Source organism: Puma concolor, chromosome B1 (genome assembly GCF_028749965.1).
Source record: "Puma concolor isolate L17-30 chromosome B1, mPumCon1.1.hap2, whole genome shotgun sequence".
NCBI classification, from domain to species: Eukaryota; Metazoa; Chordata; class Mammalia; order Carnivora; family Felidae; genus Puma; species Puma concolor.
Genome location: NC_141670.1, coordinates 186,938,163 through 186,954,192, shown reverse-complemented (window position 1 = coordinate 186,954,192; position 16,030 = coordinate 186,938,163). Strand labels below are relative to the sequence as shown.

At 51.8% G+C, this 16,030-nt stretch overlaps 1 protein-coding gene across 6 annotated transcripts in view; it reads left to right on the top strand.

Annotated features, from left to right (window-relative positions):
• The first annotated feature begins 2,170 nt into the window (after positions 1-2,170).
• Positions 2,171-16,030, top strand: part of SLC34A2 (solute carrier family 34 member 2) — a 39,189-nt gene continuing 25,329 nt past the window's right edge. For 5 of the 6 annotated variants that reach the window (XM_086705304.1, XM_086705305.1, XM_086705301.1 and 2 more), the window contains exons 1-4: positions 12,303-12,417; positions 12,507-12,641; positions 13,937-14,065; positions 15,535-15,678. In XM_086705304.1, coding sequence (XP_086561430.1) covers positions 12,306-12,417; positions 12,507-12,641; positions 13,937-14,065; positions 15,535-15,678 — 520 coding nt within the window. In that variant the 5' untranslated portion in view covers positions 12,303-12,305. Of the gene's footprint in view, positions 2,326-12,302; positions 12,418-12,506; positions 12,642-13,936; positions 14,066-15,534; positions 15,679-16,030 lie in introns of those variants that run through there. The other variant, XM_086705306.1, reaches the window with a different exon arrangement.

The following is a 16,030-nucleotide window of genomic DNA, read 5'->3' as shown; positions in this document are numbered from 1 at the left end:
CGGGGGAGGGGCAGAGAGAGAGGGAGACACAGAATCAGAAACAGGCTCCAGGCTCCGAGCCATCAGCCCAGAGCCCGACGCGGGGCTCGAACTCACGGACTGCGAGATCGCGACCTGGCTGAAGTCGGACGCTTAACCGACTGCGCCACCCATGCGCCCCTAAACATAGGCTGTTTAAATTATGTGTTAAGTTCTCAGCAGTGAACTTTCCCTTTCCAATGTTTTTGAAATTTTGATCTATTAGCTCCTTGTTGGGAGTGATAGGAAGTGCGAGGGGTTTGCTCTGTGCCCCACATCAAAGCCCACAGTTACTGGGGGGAGGCTTGTCGGGATGAATGTCCAAATGAGGCTGTTCCTGTCTGCAGCCCACATGCCCAGGGACGGAGGTGTGGCTGAGCTCAATGAATAGGTGCCAATGGTTCCCAAGACCAGGTGTTCTGCTTTGGAGGTCACTCCGAGGAAAGGTGCTGGCTGATCACTATCTCCAAGGGCTGGCTTTGAAGTCTGGGACGCACTTAGCAAAACCATTGTCCCTCTAATAAAAACAGCCTGGGCTGATTTGATTTCCATGTCCACTCTCCAAGCAGTGTGTCCTGACCCTTGGACTGATGTGCCCAGCATCTGAGCTGTGGAGCAGTGACCTCAGGGCCCCAAGGTTCCAGATGAGACTAATCAAATCTTCCCACTCAATCTTGTCCCAACACCGGATGTTCCCAGTGAAAACTACAATGGTTGATATGGACTGAGTACTCATGTGCACATCAGGTACCATGCTGTGTGCTGTAAATAGTTGAGCTCACTTACTCTGATAGGGACCATTATTCCCATTTTATACAGGAGCAAATGAAGGCAGGCAAAGCAAGGGTTAAAACAGGGAACTGAGTTTAGGTGGTTTGGCCCAGAGTTAGCGTGTGTAGCCACTGACTTCTCAGCCCCGGGGAGAGCCCTGCTCAGTAGCTTCTAGGAAGCAGCACTCCTGACATCTTCCTCCTGATGGAGGAGAGAGCTCTTGGCTTGGGGATGAAACCAGCCTCGTTCCTATGGGTCCTTCTACTCTCCCGTCGTGCGCAGTAAAACTTTTCCTCCACTATAAAACAGGACCAGGGGCGCCTGGGTGGCGCAGTCGGTTAAGCGTCCGACTTCAGCCAGGTCACGATCTCGCGGTCCGGGAGTTCGAGCCCCGCGTCGGGCTCTGGGCTGATGGCTCGGAGCCTGGAGCCTGTTTCCGATTCTGTGTCTCCCTCTCTCTCTGCCCCTCCCCCGTTCATGCTCTGTCTCTCTCTGTCCAAAAATAAATAAATGTTGAAAAAAAAAAAAAAAAAAAACAGGACCATGCGGTGGAGGGAAGGGCCTGGGATTTGGAATAAGATCGAAGTTTGATCCCTGCTTAGCAAATCCCGAGTAATCCTATGCCATGCCCCCTAACCCTTCTAGAAGTCTCAGCTAAAATGGAAGCCGCTGTACCCGTGGGAAGGTGTGTGTGTGTGGGCTTTGGAGAATGACTGCCCGCCCATAACCCCGCAGCTCTTAAGGATAAGCGTGACCATGGGCTCTCCCTGGGACAGGTGTGGATGGAGAAAGATGTGTGGTGGTTTCACAAGGAACACACGGGGCAGGGCAGCCGGTGAAATAAGGGACACGGTCTGCTAGAGCTGGACGAGCTGGCAGGGGTGCCCTTCTGGAGAGAAGAGCAGCCCCTCTCCCCATGCTCAGCCCGGCTAATCCAGCCCCATCCCTTGGCCGACCCAGGGCTCCAGCCGCAGCTGTTTTAACTGCAGAGTCCAGGCTTCTGGGGCAGAAAGCACCCCAACGCCTGATAAGGCCAAACAATCCCGGCTTTGTTTTGGAAGGATTTGTCCCTGAGTTTCCAGTTGGCTTTTATCTGTGTCTCAGCGTCTCTGACCTCTTCAGCCTCACAGGCGCTAAACTGTCTTGGGGAGGAGAGAATGGGGACGGGGGTGGGGGGGGGGGAGCCGGGCTAATCCCCCACTTGGCCCGGTGTCGCGTGGGAGGGCGCGCAGGGCGCGCAGGGCGCGGGACGGGCGGTGGCTTTTGGGGCTCGGGGACCGTGTGGGGATCTCCCGCAGCAGCCGGGCCGCCTGTCTTCCCTCTGCAGCCGGCGAGGTCACGATGGGCTCATTAAGTCGGCAGGTAGGCAGTGCCCCGGCGGCGGCGGCGGCGGCGGCAGGCGGTCCTGGAATGTGCGAGGGGCGTGATGACAGCAGCTGCCGCCGGGTCTTTGCGCAACACCTTCGCTATATATACCCCAGCGGCTGAACTCTACCTGGTTCCTCCTTGGGTCCATTACCTGCGCTGGGAGCGCTGGTGAGTACCGCCGCCGCCGCCGGGGCGAGGGCTCTTCCGTCTCCCCTCTCGCTCTCCAAAGAAGCTTCATTTACTTTTAATTCACTTAATTCTTTTAGACATCCCTCGATGTTGACCTCAAGGAGCTTGGCTGGCTTTGGACTGCGGAAGACAAAAAAATAAACCTTCTCTAAACTTTCAGATTATATTTTTTTCGATGCTGCTGCCGTGGCTGTTATTACAATTCCCATGACTACACTGTTTACCCCTGGCCATGTTATTAATGAGCCACTGTTGGGGGTTCTGAGACTGTGGATGTTCTGGCATTCGTAGGTCAGGGAGGAAAAATGGGGGAATAAGAGGTGCCACATAGGGACTGGGACGACTGGGCTCTCTTTTTTGGTCACGAATTAGCTGTGTGACCTAAAGCAGGTTGCTGTGAGCCCCTGGGCCTCAGTTTACCCCTCTGTGTAAGAGGGGCAAGGGAACCCTCCCACAGGCTTTCCTGCGCTGAAAATTCTAGGTGTGCGTGGCTGTCCAGTAACGCAGTGCCCACGAGTGTGACTTCCACGTGCTGCCATTCTTGTTTGCCAAGTTATTTATCTAAAGTGACTGCAGGGTACAGTCTAGTTTGCTGGTGGGGGTCCGCACAGAGCTGGTCTTTCAGCTTGCCCCGGGGGGAAACAGAGTCAGAGGGTACCAGGTGAGCAGTCGGGGAGGGGGGGAAATGGCTTGCAAGGAAATGTGCTCAGGTGGGGGCGGGGTGGGAGCACCCCACATCTCCAGGCCAGAGAGGGGGTGGCACATGGAATGGGCTTACATTCAGTCCTCAGATCCCCAGAGGCCGTTGCCTGCGGTGGGTAGCTGGCACGGAGCTGGAGAGAGTTAGAAGCACTCATTTTCCATAAGGAGATGGCAGCTGTCTGAACCGTGTCGATTTCCTGGAGGCAGCTTGTGGATTTCTGCACTTAGAATCCCCTCTCCCTCCCTGTTTCTATTCACAAGTGATTTCTGTGTTCGCCCTGCTTGCGACAGTCCTGTTTGTCTCGCTTCCCCCTCTCCCGAGCCGGAGTTTTTTAAGTTGTTCTGGGCCCGGTGTTCTTGAAAAAGTTGTGCCTCATAGGAACAACGATTGTTTCTGGTTGGTAGGAGTGTTTGAATCTCTCTGCTCCTGCCAGCCAACCAGCTGATAAGGATCTCTGTTTTTGTAACTTTGGGGACTGGTGGTAAGAAGATCGTGCTTGTACAAGGTTTGGATGTTTAACAAATTGCCCCCTCCAAAGTCCACCCCCAAATCACTCAACCGTCTCATTGAAACAAGTCCCCCTTGGTGGGGGGACGGACGTCTGGATTAGAGCTGTTAGGCACAAAGCTGACATATAAATAGCCTGAAAACAGTTTAATGAAGAAAACAGCTTCTTGCGATCAGTGATTTGGAATAAACTTTTAATACCATTTTTAGCCACCTTCCTCCCGGCCTTCCCTCCTTCTCCCCACCTTCTCCTGCCCACCCAACCACCACTCTAGAGACAGAATGGCAACATCAGCAGGAAGTAGTCAGGATATCCCACTGAACTTAAAAATACACAAGAGTGTAAAAAGAGGGCTGCAAACAGACTGCAATATGTCCAAAGTGTTTTTGTGAATTGGCTCTTTTAACCACCCAACACAATGCAAAATAATTGATATAGATATAAGTTAACTGCAGGATTTAATTTTAAAATATCATAAGTGTAAATTATGAGGGCGTGGTCTGGTAATATGGCCCTAGTTTAAAAAGAGAGTAAAATGTCTTTTTAAAAGACTGTCAGTACATGTAGTCAAAAGTCTAAACTGAAGCCACTCATCAATGCAAAACCCAGGCCGACTGCTTTTGTGTCCTGCCCCGCGCGCCCCCTTCCTGCCATTGCCATGTCCTTGGGGGGATTACTTTGCCTTGTGGTGGTTGAAGGAAGATGGAAAATTAAGTAGCCCTCTTGGGGTTTATTCCCCTCTTGGGAATTTTTGAAGTCTTGGGCATTCTTTCAGAGTAGGAAAAGATTTCTTACGTGTCTTGAACTTCGACATCAGACTACCTGAGTTCAAATTGTTTCTGAAGGTGCAGTGTCTTTATAACTTGAGGCCATGAATTTCTTTGTGCCTTGGTTTCCTCCGCGGTAGGATTAGTACTGAGGCATGAATACTGAAAAGTAAATTCACAGAAATAAAGTGCTTGTGAGGTTAAACGGGTTAATTTGTGTCCGGGGCTCTCTCAGTACCTGATTCGAAATGCTCAAGAGCCATTTGGGTGGCGCCTGTGTGCCAAACACTGTCGTGCGTGCTGGGGCCTCACAGGTCATCCTCCCTGGGCCCAGGAGGCCAGAACGTGTGCCTGTCCCCTGCCTCCTCTGCCCCCGTTGTCAGATGGCTGCTGCTGTTCTGAGTACAGGTGGCCCCGGCACAGGTCCTGGTTGGAGAAGCTCAAACAATGCAGAGCCTAAGGGTTGGGCGACCGCCAGGTGCCCTACATTTTCCTGTTCCCGGGTCTGAGAAGAGCTGAGAAGTCTCCTCTCGTTGGCCTATAAGAGTTCCTGCTGGCATGGGATACACATATGGATGCAGGAAGTCGAGCCAAAAGGGTTATTGACATAGCCAGGTCAGTTGTAGGGATGAGTGGAGGGGAGCAAGGAAGCAAATGTGTGATCATAGCCACGAACCTCATACCTAGGCATTAAAAAAAAAAAAAAAAAAATCTTTGTGGGTATTAGTACCAAACGGTCAAAATGGATGACTTTATCCTTTCTTCTCTGCTTTTTTCTGGCAGGTGGCAAGAGTGTGCCGGAGTGTGCCCTTGGGAAGGTGGGGAGAGGGAACAGTAGGTCAAAGGATGCTCTGGGGAGAATGCCTATGGAGGGGCTCAAAGGCCCTGAAGGCCTCTGCTGATCCCCAAAGCCCCTTTCTGGAGAAGCGAGTTCCAGACAGGCCAGTGTGTGCCTGCCACTGGGAAAGTGGTGTCAGATTCGGGTTGGGGCCTCTGTCCGGCTCATTCAGTGTCTGCCTCTCCTGCTTAGCTGAGACTCCTAAAAAGGCCTGACATATGCCAAATCCAAATCTCTGGTATGCCAGAGCCTTTGTGGGAACCGGGTAGCCTGTCATCACGGTGTTCTTGGCTGGCTCTTCTAGCTGCTTGAGTGAGTCTGCAGACCCCTGCAGAGGGACAAGCCCGGCCAGCTCTCCCAGAAGCCGCTGGAGTTCCCACTGAGCCTGGACCGGGTGGGGCCCCTTGGCCCCTTGGTTTCCATGCTGCTTTGATGGGGCCCAGAGGATTCCTCCTCCCTCTGTCTCAGGCGTCTGGCCGAAAGGTCTATGGAAGGGCCCCCAGCTTTGGAACTAGCATTTCTGGGTTCAAATCCTGACTCCGTCTACAGGTAGCTGTGGGACTTCGTTAATTTCTCTGGGTCTCAGTTTCTTTGGAAACCGGAAAGAGCTTCTGTAAACTGGAAAGAACTTCGTTGCTGTAAAATTTAATGAGGTCATGTATCCTGTAGGGCACTCCCCTCGAGACACACATACACACACACATGCACACACGTTAGTGCCTTTCTCTCCTGTGCTTTGGGTTCCTTTAGCGCACAAATATTTACAGAGAATCCCTGGCTGTGCTGAGCACTGAGATAAGGAGCTGGTGGTCTAGGGCACAGTGGAGTTTGGGCTGTGCATTGTTTGCGATGCAATTCATTCCACAAAATTCTGTGTGCTTACTCTGCCGGGCACTCTGCGCGGGGCCTCACCTTTGCTCATCAATCAGTCAGCCCTACCACAGATGAGTGAGGGAGATGGTATTATCCCCACTTTTGAGATGTTGAAACTGAGGTTCGGGGGCACGCGCTGTGTGGTTCTCTCTCGGCGCTGTGTGCCAGGGGCTATGATGTCAGCAGCCTTGGAAGATCCAGGGGCCTCGAGGAGCCCCTGAGCATCTGCCCGGGGCCGATCATGGGGGGGTTTGCTCTGAGTCATCCCTTTACTCCAGATCCGTGGGGTCCACCTGCACAAGAGCTGGGGCTCTGCTGCCTGGGAAGGCCAGGCAAGCGGGGCCTGTGTACCCACGCTGCTGAGGACAGTGACTGTGTCCCAGGTGCCCTGCATTTCCCCACTTCCCAGGTCCTGAGAGGAGCAGCCGGAGCTGTGGGGGTGGAGAGGGCCAGGAGGGGAGTGGCCGGCAGTTGCAGAGTGCTCCGGGCTTGACCAGATGGCTCTCCTGGCTGCCTGCCCCGGGGCTCGCTCAGTACCTGAGCCTGCTTTTCTTACCTGCCAGGGGTCTAGCACAGTGACCTTCCCCCAACGATGGTGGAGCACATGCATGTACCAGAAAATGAAGTGTTGCATGAGGGGAAGTAATTGCTTCATCAGGGAAGTGTTTGTAAAGAGGGCATGGGCTTGCCCACATGGCTGGACTTGGAATAGGGAAGAAAGGACTTCCAAGAAGGAGGAGTGGAGACATTCCATAGAAATTTTCTTTTGCTTTCAGTGGTACTGACAGTGCAATGAGGGCCTGCAGGTGAGTGAAGCCAGCACTGGCCTCACAGAGAGTAAGTATTCAAGACAGTTTAGCGCATTGGGCCCCCCCGCCACGATATGCTATTCCTTTCCGCTCGGGTCAGTGCAAACAAGCGTCCTCCTGTTCTATTGCCGGCAGTGTCCTAAGCCACCTGCACATCGGCCCACGGAAGCGTCTGTTTCTGTACTTGCTACATACTTTGTGTTCACTCCAGGCAATTATCCCGATCAGCCAGAGAAATCCAGTCACCGAAAACATAATTTGAATAGGCAAACAATCACCCTTCTTACACCTTACTGCTGATGAGAGCCCAAGTGGGGCTGTTGTGACATTGAGGGCGCAGTTTCTTGGTACACTTGCCCCATCTAACAGATCTTGTCCAACCCAACCTGCTTATCACGAGGAGGGGCAGCCGCTCATTAGTAAGATTCGGGCTTGATTTGTTTCCTAGGCGTGGGTCCAGTTCGTTCCTTCAGCAAACCCCGTATGTTGACTCTTCCCTTCACAAATACGAAGGGCCTACTAGGTATAGTCTACTGAGCGTTGGGAGGAAACGCATAATATACGGGTCTTGCCCTCTAAAACTTAAATTCCAGTTGTCCGTGACTAGCCCAGAGCAGCCCACTGCGAGCTCAAAATTCATGTAAGTCTTGCACTCTGTGCTACACGTCCCTGCTTGTTTTAGTGTGATAGCTGAAAACCGCACAGGGTTTACGATGTGTCAAATGCTATTCTGAGAACTTTTAAAACATAATGCGCTTCATCATAAGAATTCTTCGTCCGGGATGTTATCTCAGTTTGACATGTAGGGGAAACAGAGGAGCAAAGGAATTAGCCCAAAGTCACACAGCAGATGGCTTGGCTGAGACTTGAACCCAGGCAGGTGGGATCGAAGGTCTGGTCTCTTAACCTGTAGACCGGTGGTTCTCAGTCCCCGAGGGATATCTGTCAACGTCTGGAGACGTTTTTGGTTGTCAAAACTAAGGGGGAGGGGGTGCTCCTGGCACGTAGTGAGTAGAGACCAGGGATCTTGCTAAATATCCTACAATGCGCGGGACAACTCACCCAACAAAGCATTATCTGGCCCCAAATGTCAACAGTGCCAAGGCTGAGAAACAATGTGCTCCGTGTAAATATCACCTCTCCAGCGTAAATCATCTACCAGTCGCTCTATTTGACGTCCCCTCTCCCCAGTTAGGTGAGTGAAATCAGTGCTCCAGGAAAATAAGTTTATGTCCTGATCAAGGATGTTGTAAATAAGGGTCCCAACCTCACTGATGGGTTGAGCTGTGTTTAAAAACTGTCTCTGTCCCTCCCCTGCTGGGTGAGTTTGCACAAGTTGCTTCGTCTCTTGGCACTCCAGGTTTTTCTATCTGCCAGTGGGGATGCGCATGACCCCTTTCCTGCATAAAGATTGAATCAGATAATATGTGTCAGGGCCCAGCACAGCACCTGGCACCTCGCTGGTGCTCATTAAATGGTACTTGTTGTTATTAGAGTCAATTACACCGTATGTGGTGGAGTGCCGGGTGCATATGTGCTGTATGTCGCGCGCGTGGGCAAGGGCGGATCAGAGAGGCCTGGGGAACTGTGGCAGGGGAGGAGAGAGGACCCGGGGGGGCCCACAGATGAGAAGTGGGTCTTCTGGGGGGGGGGTGTGCTACCTAGGCAAGAGCAGAGGTGCTGGGTTGGGGGGCTGTGGGAGATGACCTTGCGGTTCTTGGCGGATGGTAGCAGGAATGACAAACAGCAAACTTCCACCGAGGGGAGCGTCCGGGGTGATGGGGAAGTAAGTTGGACTTCAGTCGGGGTGAGGTCGAAGCGTGGACTGCCGTTAAGTGGCCTGTGGCAGTGACGACGGAAGGTTGATGTTCCAAGGCAGGGGGAGTGCTTTTGTGCCAATACCTGGGCGGCAGGTGCTTCCAAGACCCAGTTCATGGAGCCCTCGCTTCCTCCCAGGACGCTGCATACGGAGGTGAGGCGCTGGCTTCTGCCACTCGGGTCTTAAGGCATCTTCTCCATTTGCCTGGCAATGGGCCTTTAATCAGATACGTTGCACTTCTGGTGCTATTATTACATGACTCATCCCTTCTAGGAGTGTTCCAGTCATGTTGTAGTTGAGGCAAACACAGATTCTGGAGTCAGAGACTCTCAAGTCGCACTGCGGCCTTGGGCCAAGTGGCTTTACCCCTCTGAAATGCTTTGGTTTTCTCATCTGTAAAATGGCAAGAACACTAACCCCTCAGGGTTGCTCAGAGGAGGAACACGAACCAATTGGACAGGTTACTGTTCCAAGCACTTTGCAGAAATTAGCTCATTGAAGCTGTCTAACAACCCAATGGGCTATATAGACTGTTATAAACTCGATTCTACATACGGGAAACTGAGGCACAAAGCAGTCGCGTGATTTGTTCAGGTCTCAGTGTATCTGGGGCAGAGATGGAGTTTGGTTCTGAGCCTCTGTGCTATGTAAGGTACCCAGCCTCGTGCCTGACTGAAATTAAGAGCTCCAAGATTGTTCGTTTCTTTCCCCCAACACACTGTGGCTACGGATCCCTGAATTGGAAGAGTCACCAGGTAGACATTTGAGCTTACTCCCCCAAACCCATAGGCCTGGCCTTGTCTTTTCTTTTTAACCTCCGTGCTGTTTCCAAGCCGAGCCCGTTCACCTGCATGGTGGCCTTGAGTTGAACTTGGGGCTGTCCCAGGCCAGCCTCGGTCTCCTCCCCAACCGCTCAGCTCTGCCCCACCTCCCCTGCCTGGGCCCCAACCTTGTAGCTGCCTCCCAGCACACCCTGGGAAGGGGCCCCCCCAAATCCAACACACCTTGAGCAGCAGGCTTTGCCCCACCTTTGACTGTCAGCTATAAGAAGGCTTTTCATTGAGCCCAAGGGAGGAGTCCAGCCTGTGACAGGCATAGCAACTCCAGGAGGCCGGACCCTAGAAGCAGCCCCGCTCCCAGAAGCCAACGGAGTGGCTTACAGAGAACACACAGCCCTAGAGCAGCTGCCAGAAAAGGCTGACCTGGACTCAAGGCTCTACCACTTGGGGCCTTGGGCAAGTTACTTAGCCTCCTTATGCCTCAGTGTTTTCATCTGTATAATGGGAGAATAACAACAACCCCCCCCCCCCCCCCCCGCCCCTGCAAGGTTTGAGCACAGCCTGGCTTACTAAATACTGGCTCTCGCTGGCCAGGCAGGCCCTGGCATCCTGCTCAGAAAGCACGTGAGGCCTGTTGTGTGCCAGGCCCTGTGCTGGATGCTTGTTAAGTTGAAATGAAAGGCATGGCTTGTACTTTCATGGAAGCCAATGACTGCAGGATGTCCCCTGTGATCATGGGTTCTGCAGTTGCCTGGGCAAAGTCAAGAAATTCCTTAGGCTAAACAAAGCCCTTCATGATGGGGACACACAGAATCAGCTGAAGTCCTAGCTTTACAGGTACGCCTAACAGTCACAACACTGGGTATCCCTGAACCATCTTACGTTGTGGATCTGGGGTGGGGCTACAGCTCTTAAAAGAATTTTGGAAATTTCATAGAGTAGAAAAATAAGTCACCCACAATCCCATCACCCACTGTGAATCCCATGGGACATTTCCAGATCCTGTGAGAACGTGCTGTGAGCAGGGCAAAAAAATAGTGCCTTTTATTCACAATTTATCTAAGGCATTGCTTCTGATTCTTTTTTTAAGGTTTACTTATTTTGAGAGAGACAGAGAGAGTGAGTTGGGGAGGGACAGAGACGGAATCCCAAGCAGGCTCCGTGCTGTCAGTGTGGAGCTGACGCAGGGCTTGAACTCACGAACCGTGAGATCATGACCTGCGTGGAGATCAAGAGTCAGCCACTTAACCTACCGAGCCATCCCAGTGCCCCTTTGCTAATTCTTTATAAGCTTTTTTAATGGCGTGCTATTGCATTGCATGGATGTACCATGGCTAGTACAACAATTTTCCTATTTTTACCATTCAACTCTTTAAGCGACAGCGTGGCAACATCTTCTTTGGTTTGCATCCCATTCATTCCATCAGCCACCACGTACTGGGCATTGTCAGTGTGCCAGGCATAGCTGTAGACCCTAAGGATGCCACGTTGAACCAGGCAAAGCCTCTTTTTTGGGTGGAGCTTGCATTTCGGTAGGCAGGAAGTAGATCCATTTAAGAAAATTAGGAAAGGGGGAAAGAAGAAAAATAGGAAAGGAGTTAGATTGACACAGATTCTGGGAAAACCTCTTCAAAGAAGTGATCAGAACAGGGAGGTACTTTGGATTTTCTGAGAGAAAACATTCCTAGATACTGGATTCCTAGAAGTGAAATGACTGGGTCAGAGATGTATTGAAAATGTAAAGGACTTTAGACCTGTTGCCGATGGTTTTCCACCATACTCATCACACTGCAGTCTCTCCAGCACAGCATATTATACTTATAAGTATTTTTTTCTGCTGATTTGATAGTTGAAATTTATCTCACTGTTCTAATTTGCATATCTTGGGTTGTTAATGAGGCCCAATTCTTTGCAGTATTTTAGCCACTTGTATTTTCCTCTTCTGTGAATTGTTTGTACGGCACTAACGTGTGTCAGAGGACAAGCACCACAAGGAGGGGACTTCCAAGTGTGTCAAGAGCCACACTTTCTCTCTGTGTAACCAAGAAAGGCTTTGTTGAAACAGTGGCTTATGAGGAAGTGTCTACCAAAGGTTAGAAAGCATGTGGTTCTGACAAAGGGTCATTAAGCCAGGCGGCATGGCATAGGAATAATAGCTACCATTTGGCGGATGGCTGCTTGGTTCCAGGAACTTTCTAGGGGTCACTGTCAATCTCATAACCCTGCACACATAACCTGGACTTGTCCACATTTTATAGATGGGGAAACATTGATGTCTTTATGCTCAGAGGTATAAAAGGACTTGCCTAAGCACACAGCCGCTGATAAGTGGCACTACTGGGATTCGAACTAGCTTCATTGTGTCATGCTGCCCACAGAAGACTGGGTGGTAGGTAAAGCAGGCAGAATGTGTGTTAGCATTTACGTATACGTTAAGTCCGCTGTGTGAGGTTTGGTGTGGATGTGCAGTCTAGAATAAAAGCAGGAGGGAACCATTGGAGGACCGAGAGGACGTGGCGTGCCATGAGTTGATGAAGAGGGGTGGCTTTGCACCCCCTTTCTGACTAAAGGAGAGAGTCAAGACAGAGGCTGAGCCAGAAGGAAGTTGGAGACATCAAAGGAAGTTCAGTGGATAGACTTGAGGCTAGAATGGAAAGAAACACTGTAAGAAGTGGTTAGATTTAGTGACAGCCTAGGTGAGCGGTTGAGGGAGACCCAGAGGAGAAATATGGCACGGAAGAGCCCCCCCTTGGAAGGTAGATTCTCTCCCGAATCTCTGCAACCTAGTTCTTCCCGTCATAGCACCTGAGTGGGCCTCCCTTCAGTGGCTGCTTCGTTAAGCTCTGTTTTCCGTCTGCAGATCATGGCTCCCTGGCCTGAGCTGGAAAATGCCCAGCCTGACCCCAATAAATACATGGAAGGGGACACTAGCCAGCAGTCCACCACACCCGGGAAGGGCAAGGACACTAGCCAAAGTAAGTGCCGATCATCCCGCCCCAGACTGGCCTCCTGTGGCTCGGGTCTGACCCTCATTCCTCATGGCCTCTGTTGCTTGTTTGAGTAGATGACAGCGGGACCCCAGTCACCAAGATCGAGCTTCTGCCGTCCTATTCCACCGTGGCACTGATAGAGGAACCCACAGCAGTGGAAGACCCCTGGGACCTGCCCGAGCTCCGGGACACGGGGATCAAGTGGTCAGGTGAAAGCAAGCAGGAGGGACTTCCCATGCGTGAGGGATTGGGTTCACTGCCTCCACAGGATCATCTCCTTTGTGTTACCCTCTTCCGTTCCATCGCTCTGAGGTCTTTCTTTCTTTTTATTAATTTTTAAATGTTTATTTTTGAGAGGGAGAGAGAGAGAGAGAGAGCGAGCACGAGTGGGAGAGAGGTAGAGAGAGAGGGAGACACAGAATCCCAAGCAGGCTCCAGGCTCTGAGCTGTCAGCACAGAGCCTGAAGCGGGGCTCGAACTCACAAACCCCAAGATCATGGTCTGAGCCGAAGTCGGAGGCTCAACCGCCTGAGCCACCCAGCACCCCTCTGATGCCTCTCATAAAAAGGTCCTGGCGAGGGATACTGCCTGCAGTCTTGGAGGCTTGGAGTCAAAGCGTAATGCGATAATTGGGGGATCTTTTGTTCTCTCATGCACTCAACAAATGTGCCAGTATGGGGGTAGTAACCAGGCCGGGCGCCATGCTGCTCCTTATGACCCACTGTGTGCTGACTGGTCCCAGGAACTGTGCTGTGGGTACAGCATTGAACAGACGAGACCCCTGCTCTGAGAGCCCCTGGATGGAGGGCTCTCCTCACCTAAATGTGGGCATCGAGAAAAGCTTCCAGAAGACAGAATATACAGCCAGGATGGCTGGCGTGCAAACAAATGCTGCATTTCTTTTCCGGGTGCAGGGTGTAAGGTCTGTCTGCAGATCAGACAGCTGGGAGGGAGGAGGTGAGAACCACTATAAAATCGAGCAGAGAAAATAGCATCCAAGGACATAACATTCCAGGATGTATGAGCGCCCAAGCCCTCCCCAAATGGAGGCTGTGATTGCTACCTTGTGGCCACATTTTAGAAAATAGTCTGTGCTGTTTTGAAGGTGCTTAGGAGAGCCATTATCTCTGACCCCGCACTTAGCAGGTGTCAAGTGCCCTTAACTGCCTCCCTCAGCGACACTGCTTCAGCTGAGCATGGAGTCTGGTTTGCCTGTCAGTGCCCCAGACCACACCAAACCCCTCCTCCCTGAAGCCAGTCCTTTAGAGACGCTTCACCACAGATTTCAACTAAATGGACTAGAGTGGTAATTGCTTTGAAAACTCTAGTCACGGATGCATCCCATCTCTAAGCCTTGCCATACATAAGAGCTTACAGCCACCTGGTGATGGGGGGGGAGGGGGGGAGGGTTGGTGGGGGAGGGGAGATGAGTGCTCTGAGCTCATTGCCAAACTTCTCAGAGTTTCGGGCACTAAAAGCCTGTGTCCTTTCTCCCTTACCCCAGAGAGAGACACCAAAGGGAAGATTCTCTGTGTCTTCCAAGGAATTGGGAAATTTATTTTGCTTCTGGCATTTCTCTACCTCTTCGTGTGCTCGCTGGATGTCCTCAGCAGTGCCTTCCAGCTGGTTGGAGGTATGGATGAAAGGGACAGAGATCTGGGGTGGGGTATTTTCATGCAGTTTGGTTCAGATGGTCACAAGTCAGCAAGCCCTCTCCAGCGGCAGCCTCCCGGCGTGTTTTAGGACAGAAGGCCACCGCACACCTTCTCGTGAAGTCATGCCCCCGTTTTACAGAAGAGAAAACTGAGGTCTTTAAAGGAGCTATGACTGGCTGAGATGGCTTAGGCCGGCAGCCCAGGCTGGGGCCATTTCCAAGTGGTCAGCTTCCTGTGTTTGTCCACCGACCCTAGGCAGGAAGCTGTTTGATATAAGGACTTATCTAAGGGATCCCTGCTGTCTTTGGGCCTCCCGACCTGCAGAGATTATTAGATAGGAATGCTCTCAAGCTAAAGCAACTATAGAAAATCAGGGCTGGGCCTTTGTTGGAGAAGGACAAGGTTCCCAGAGCTGGTGGATCCTTATCCTTAGCAGTTGCCTACACGTCTTGCAGGACTGAGAGTAGCTAAGCAGTGTGAGGGGGTCCCAGAAGTTAAATCACCACGTGCTTGGCCACCTGTGCTCCTCTGATGGGTGACAACAGTGATAGCCAGCACGTTGAATGCCTCCTGAAGTCCTAAACGTTTCTTCCCCAAACCCTTCCCATTTATGGAGAGCACTCAAAGTTGAAAGAGGTCAGCACTTAGTTTCGCAGCCTTGAGTTGGCATGGTGGGATCCAAACTCGGATCCCAGAGGGACAGAAGACCATGGATTTCTATTCCCCTGGGTGCCTTCTCGGGAACTCATCGTTGTGACCTGGGAGAATTGGGAAAGGGGGCACTTGTGAGGGTGTATGAAGGGCAGACTGACTTCCTGGAAGCCACCCCCAGGAATCCCAGTGTAAGCAAGGGATTTTGCTCTCCAAGTGTCTCAGATGAATTGCTTCTACCCTCTTGGGCCTTGGTCATCTTCAGTGAATGGATCGGGGAATGGATTGATCGTCTCAGGCATCTGAGGCTAGGCTGGAGCTAGAGAATGGGGGTTGGGTAGGATTGATAGAGAAGAATGAGAATATCCATTCGTGGGGGGGAAATTTTCTGAGTCGGGAATCTATCCCCAGAGACAGGAATTAGCGCATCTGGAGACTCACCAACACCTATTGGGCCAAGTGCGGAATTGAGGCCAGGTTGGCGGTCAGAGAAGGCTGGGGGAGGGCTTGCTGATGACGGAGTAGTGGAAGTATGGAGGCTGTAGGGTGAAGGGACAAGAGGAACAAGGGGTGCGGCATGAGTGGGGAGCGAGGTCACAGAAGTGGAGACATGGCCCCAGGGCAGCACTGGGAAGAAGCACGTGGCAGATGCACTGGGAAGATCCCAGGGGTACCAGCTGGGCTGGAGGCTGGCCTCCCTGACCCACAGCCAGCTGGTCGTGGCTGGAGATGAGATGTCTGTGTATTCAGTTGCCCACCTAACTTTCCATCTGGTGGCTGTGGGCTTGTTTTCCAGGAAAGGTGGCCGGGCAGTTTTTCAGCAACAACTCTATTATGTCCAACCCCGTGGCTGGGCTGGTGATCGGAGTGCTGGTGACTGTCCTTGTGCAGAGTTCCAGCACCTCCTCGTCCATCATCGTCAGCATGGTGGCCTCCTCGTGTGAGTCCAGTCACCCGTGGGCCCAGACATTCCAGGCATTTCCCCGCCCGGCTGAGGAACCCAGGATTTACTCTGAATGTGTCCAGGCTTGTCACCATTGTCTTCCTATCTTGTGCAGCTGTGATGTGCTCTGCTTTATCCCAGGCAGTCTCCTGTTTCCATTGCCATGGCTGAGTCTGAAAATCGTCCCCGATGCTTGAAGACCCAGCTCTGAATTCTCTAGAACTGTGTTGCCCAGTCCATCAGGCACTAGCCACATGTGGCTATTTAATTTTATTTAACCTTAATTTATTTTCACTTAACATATAAAAATTAGTTGCTTGGTTGCACTGACTGTATTTCAGGGTATCAA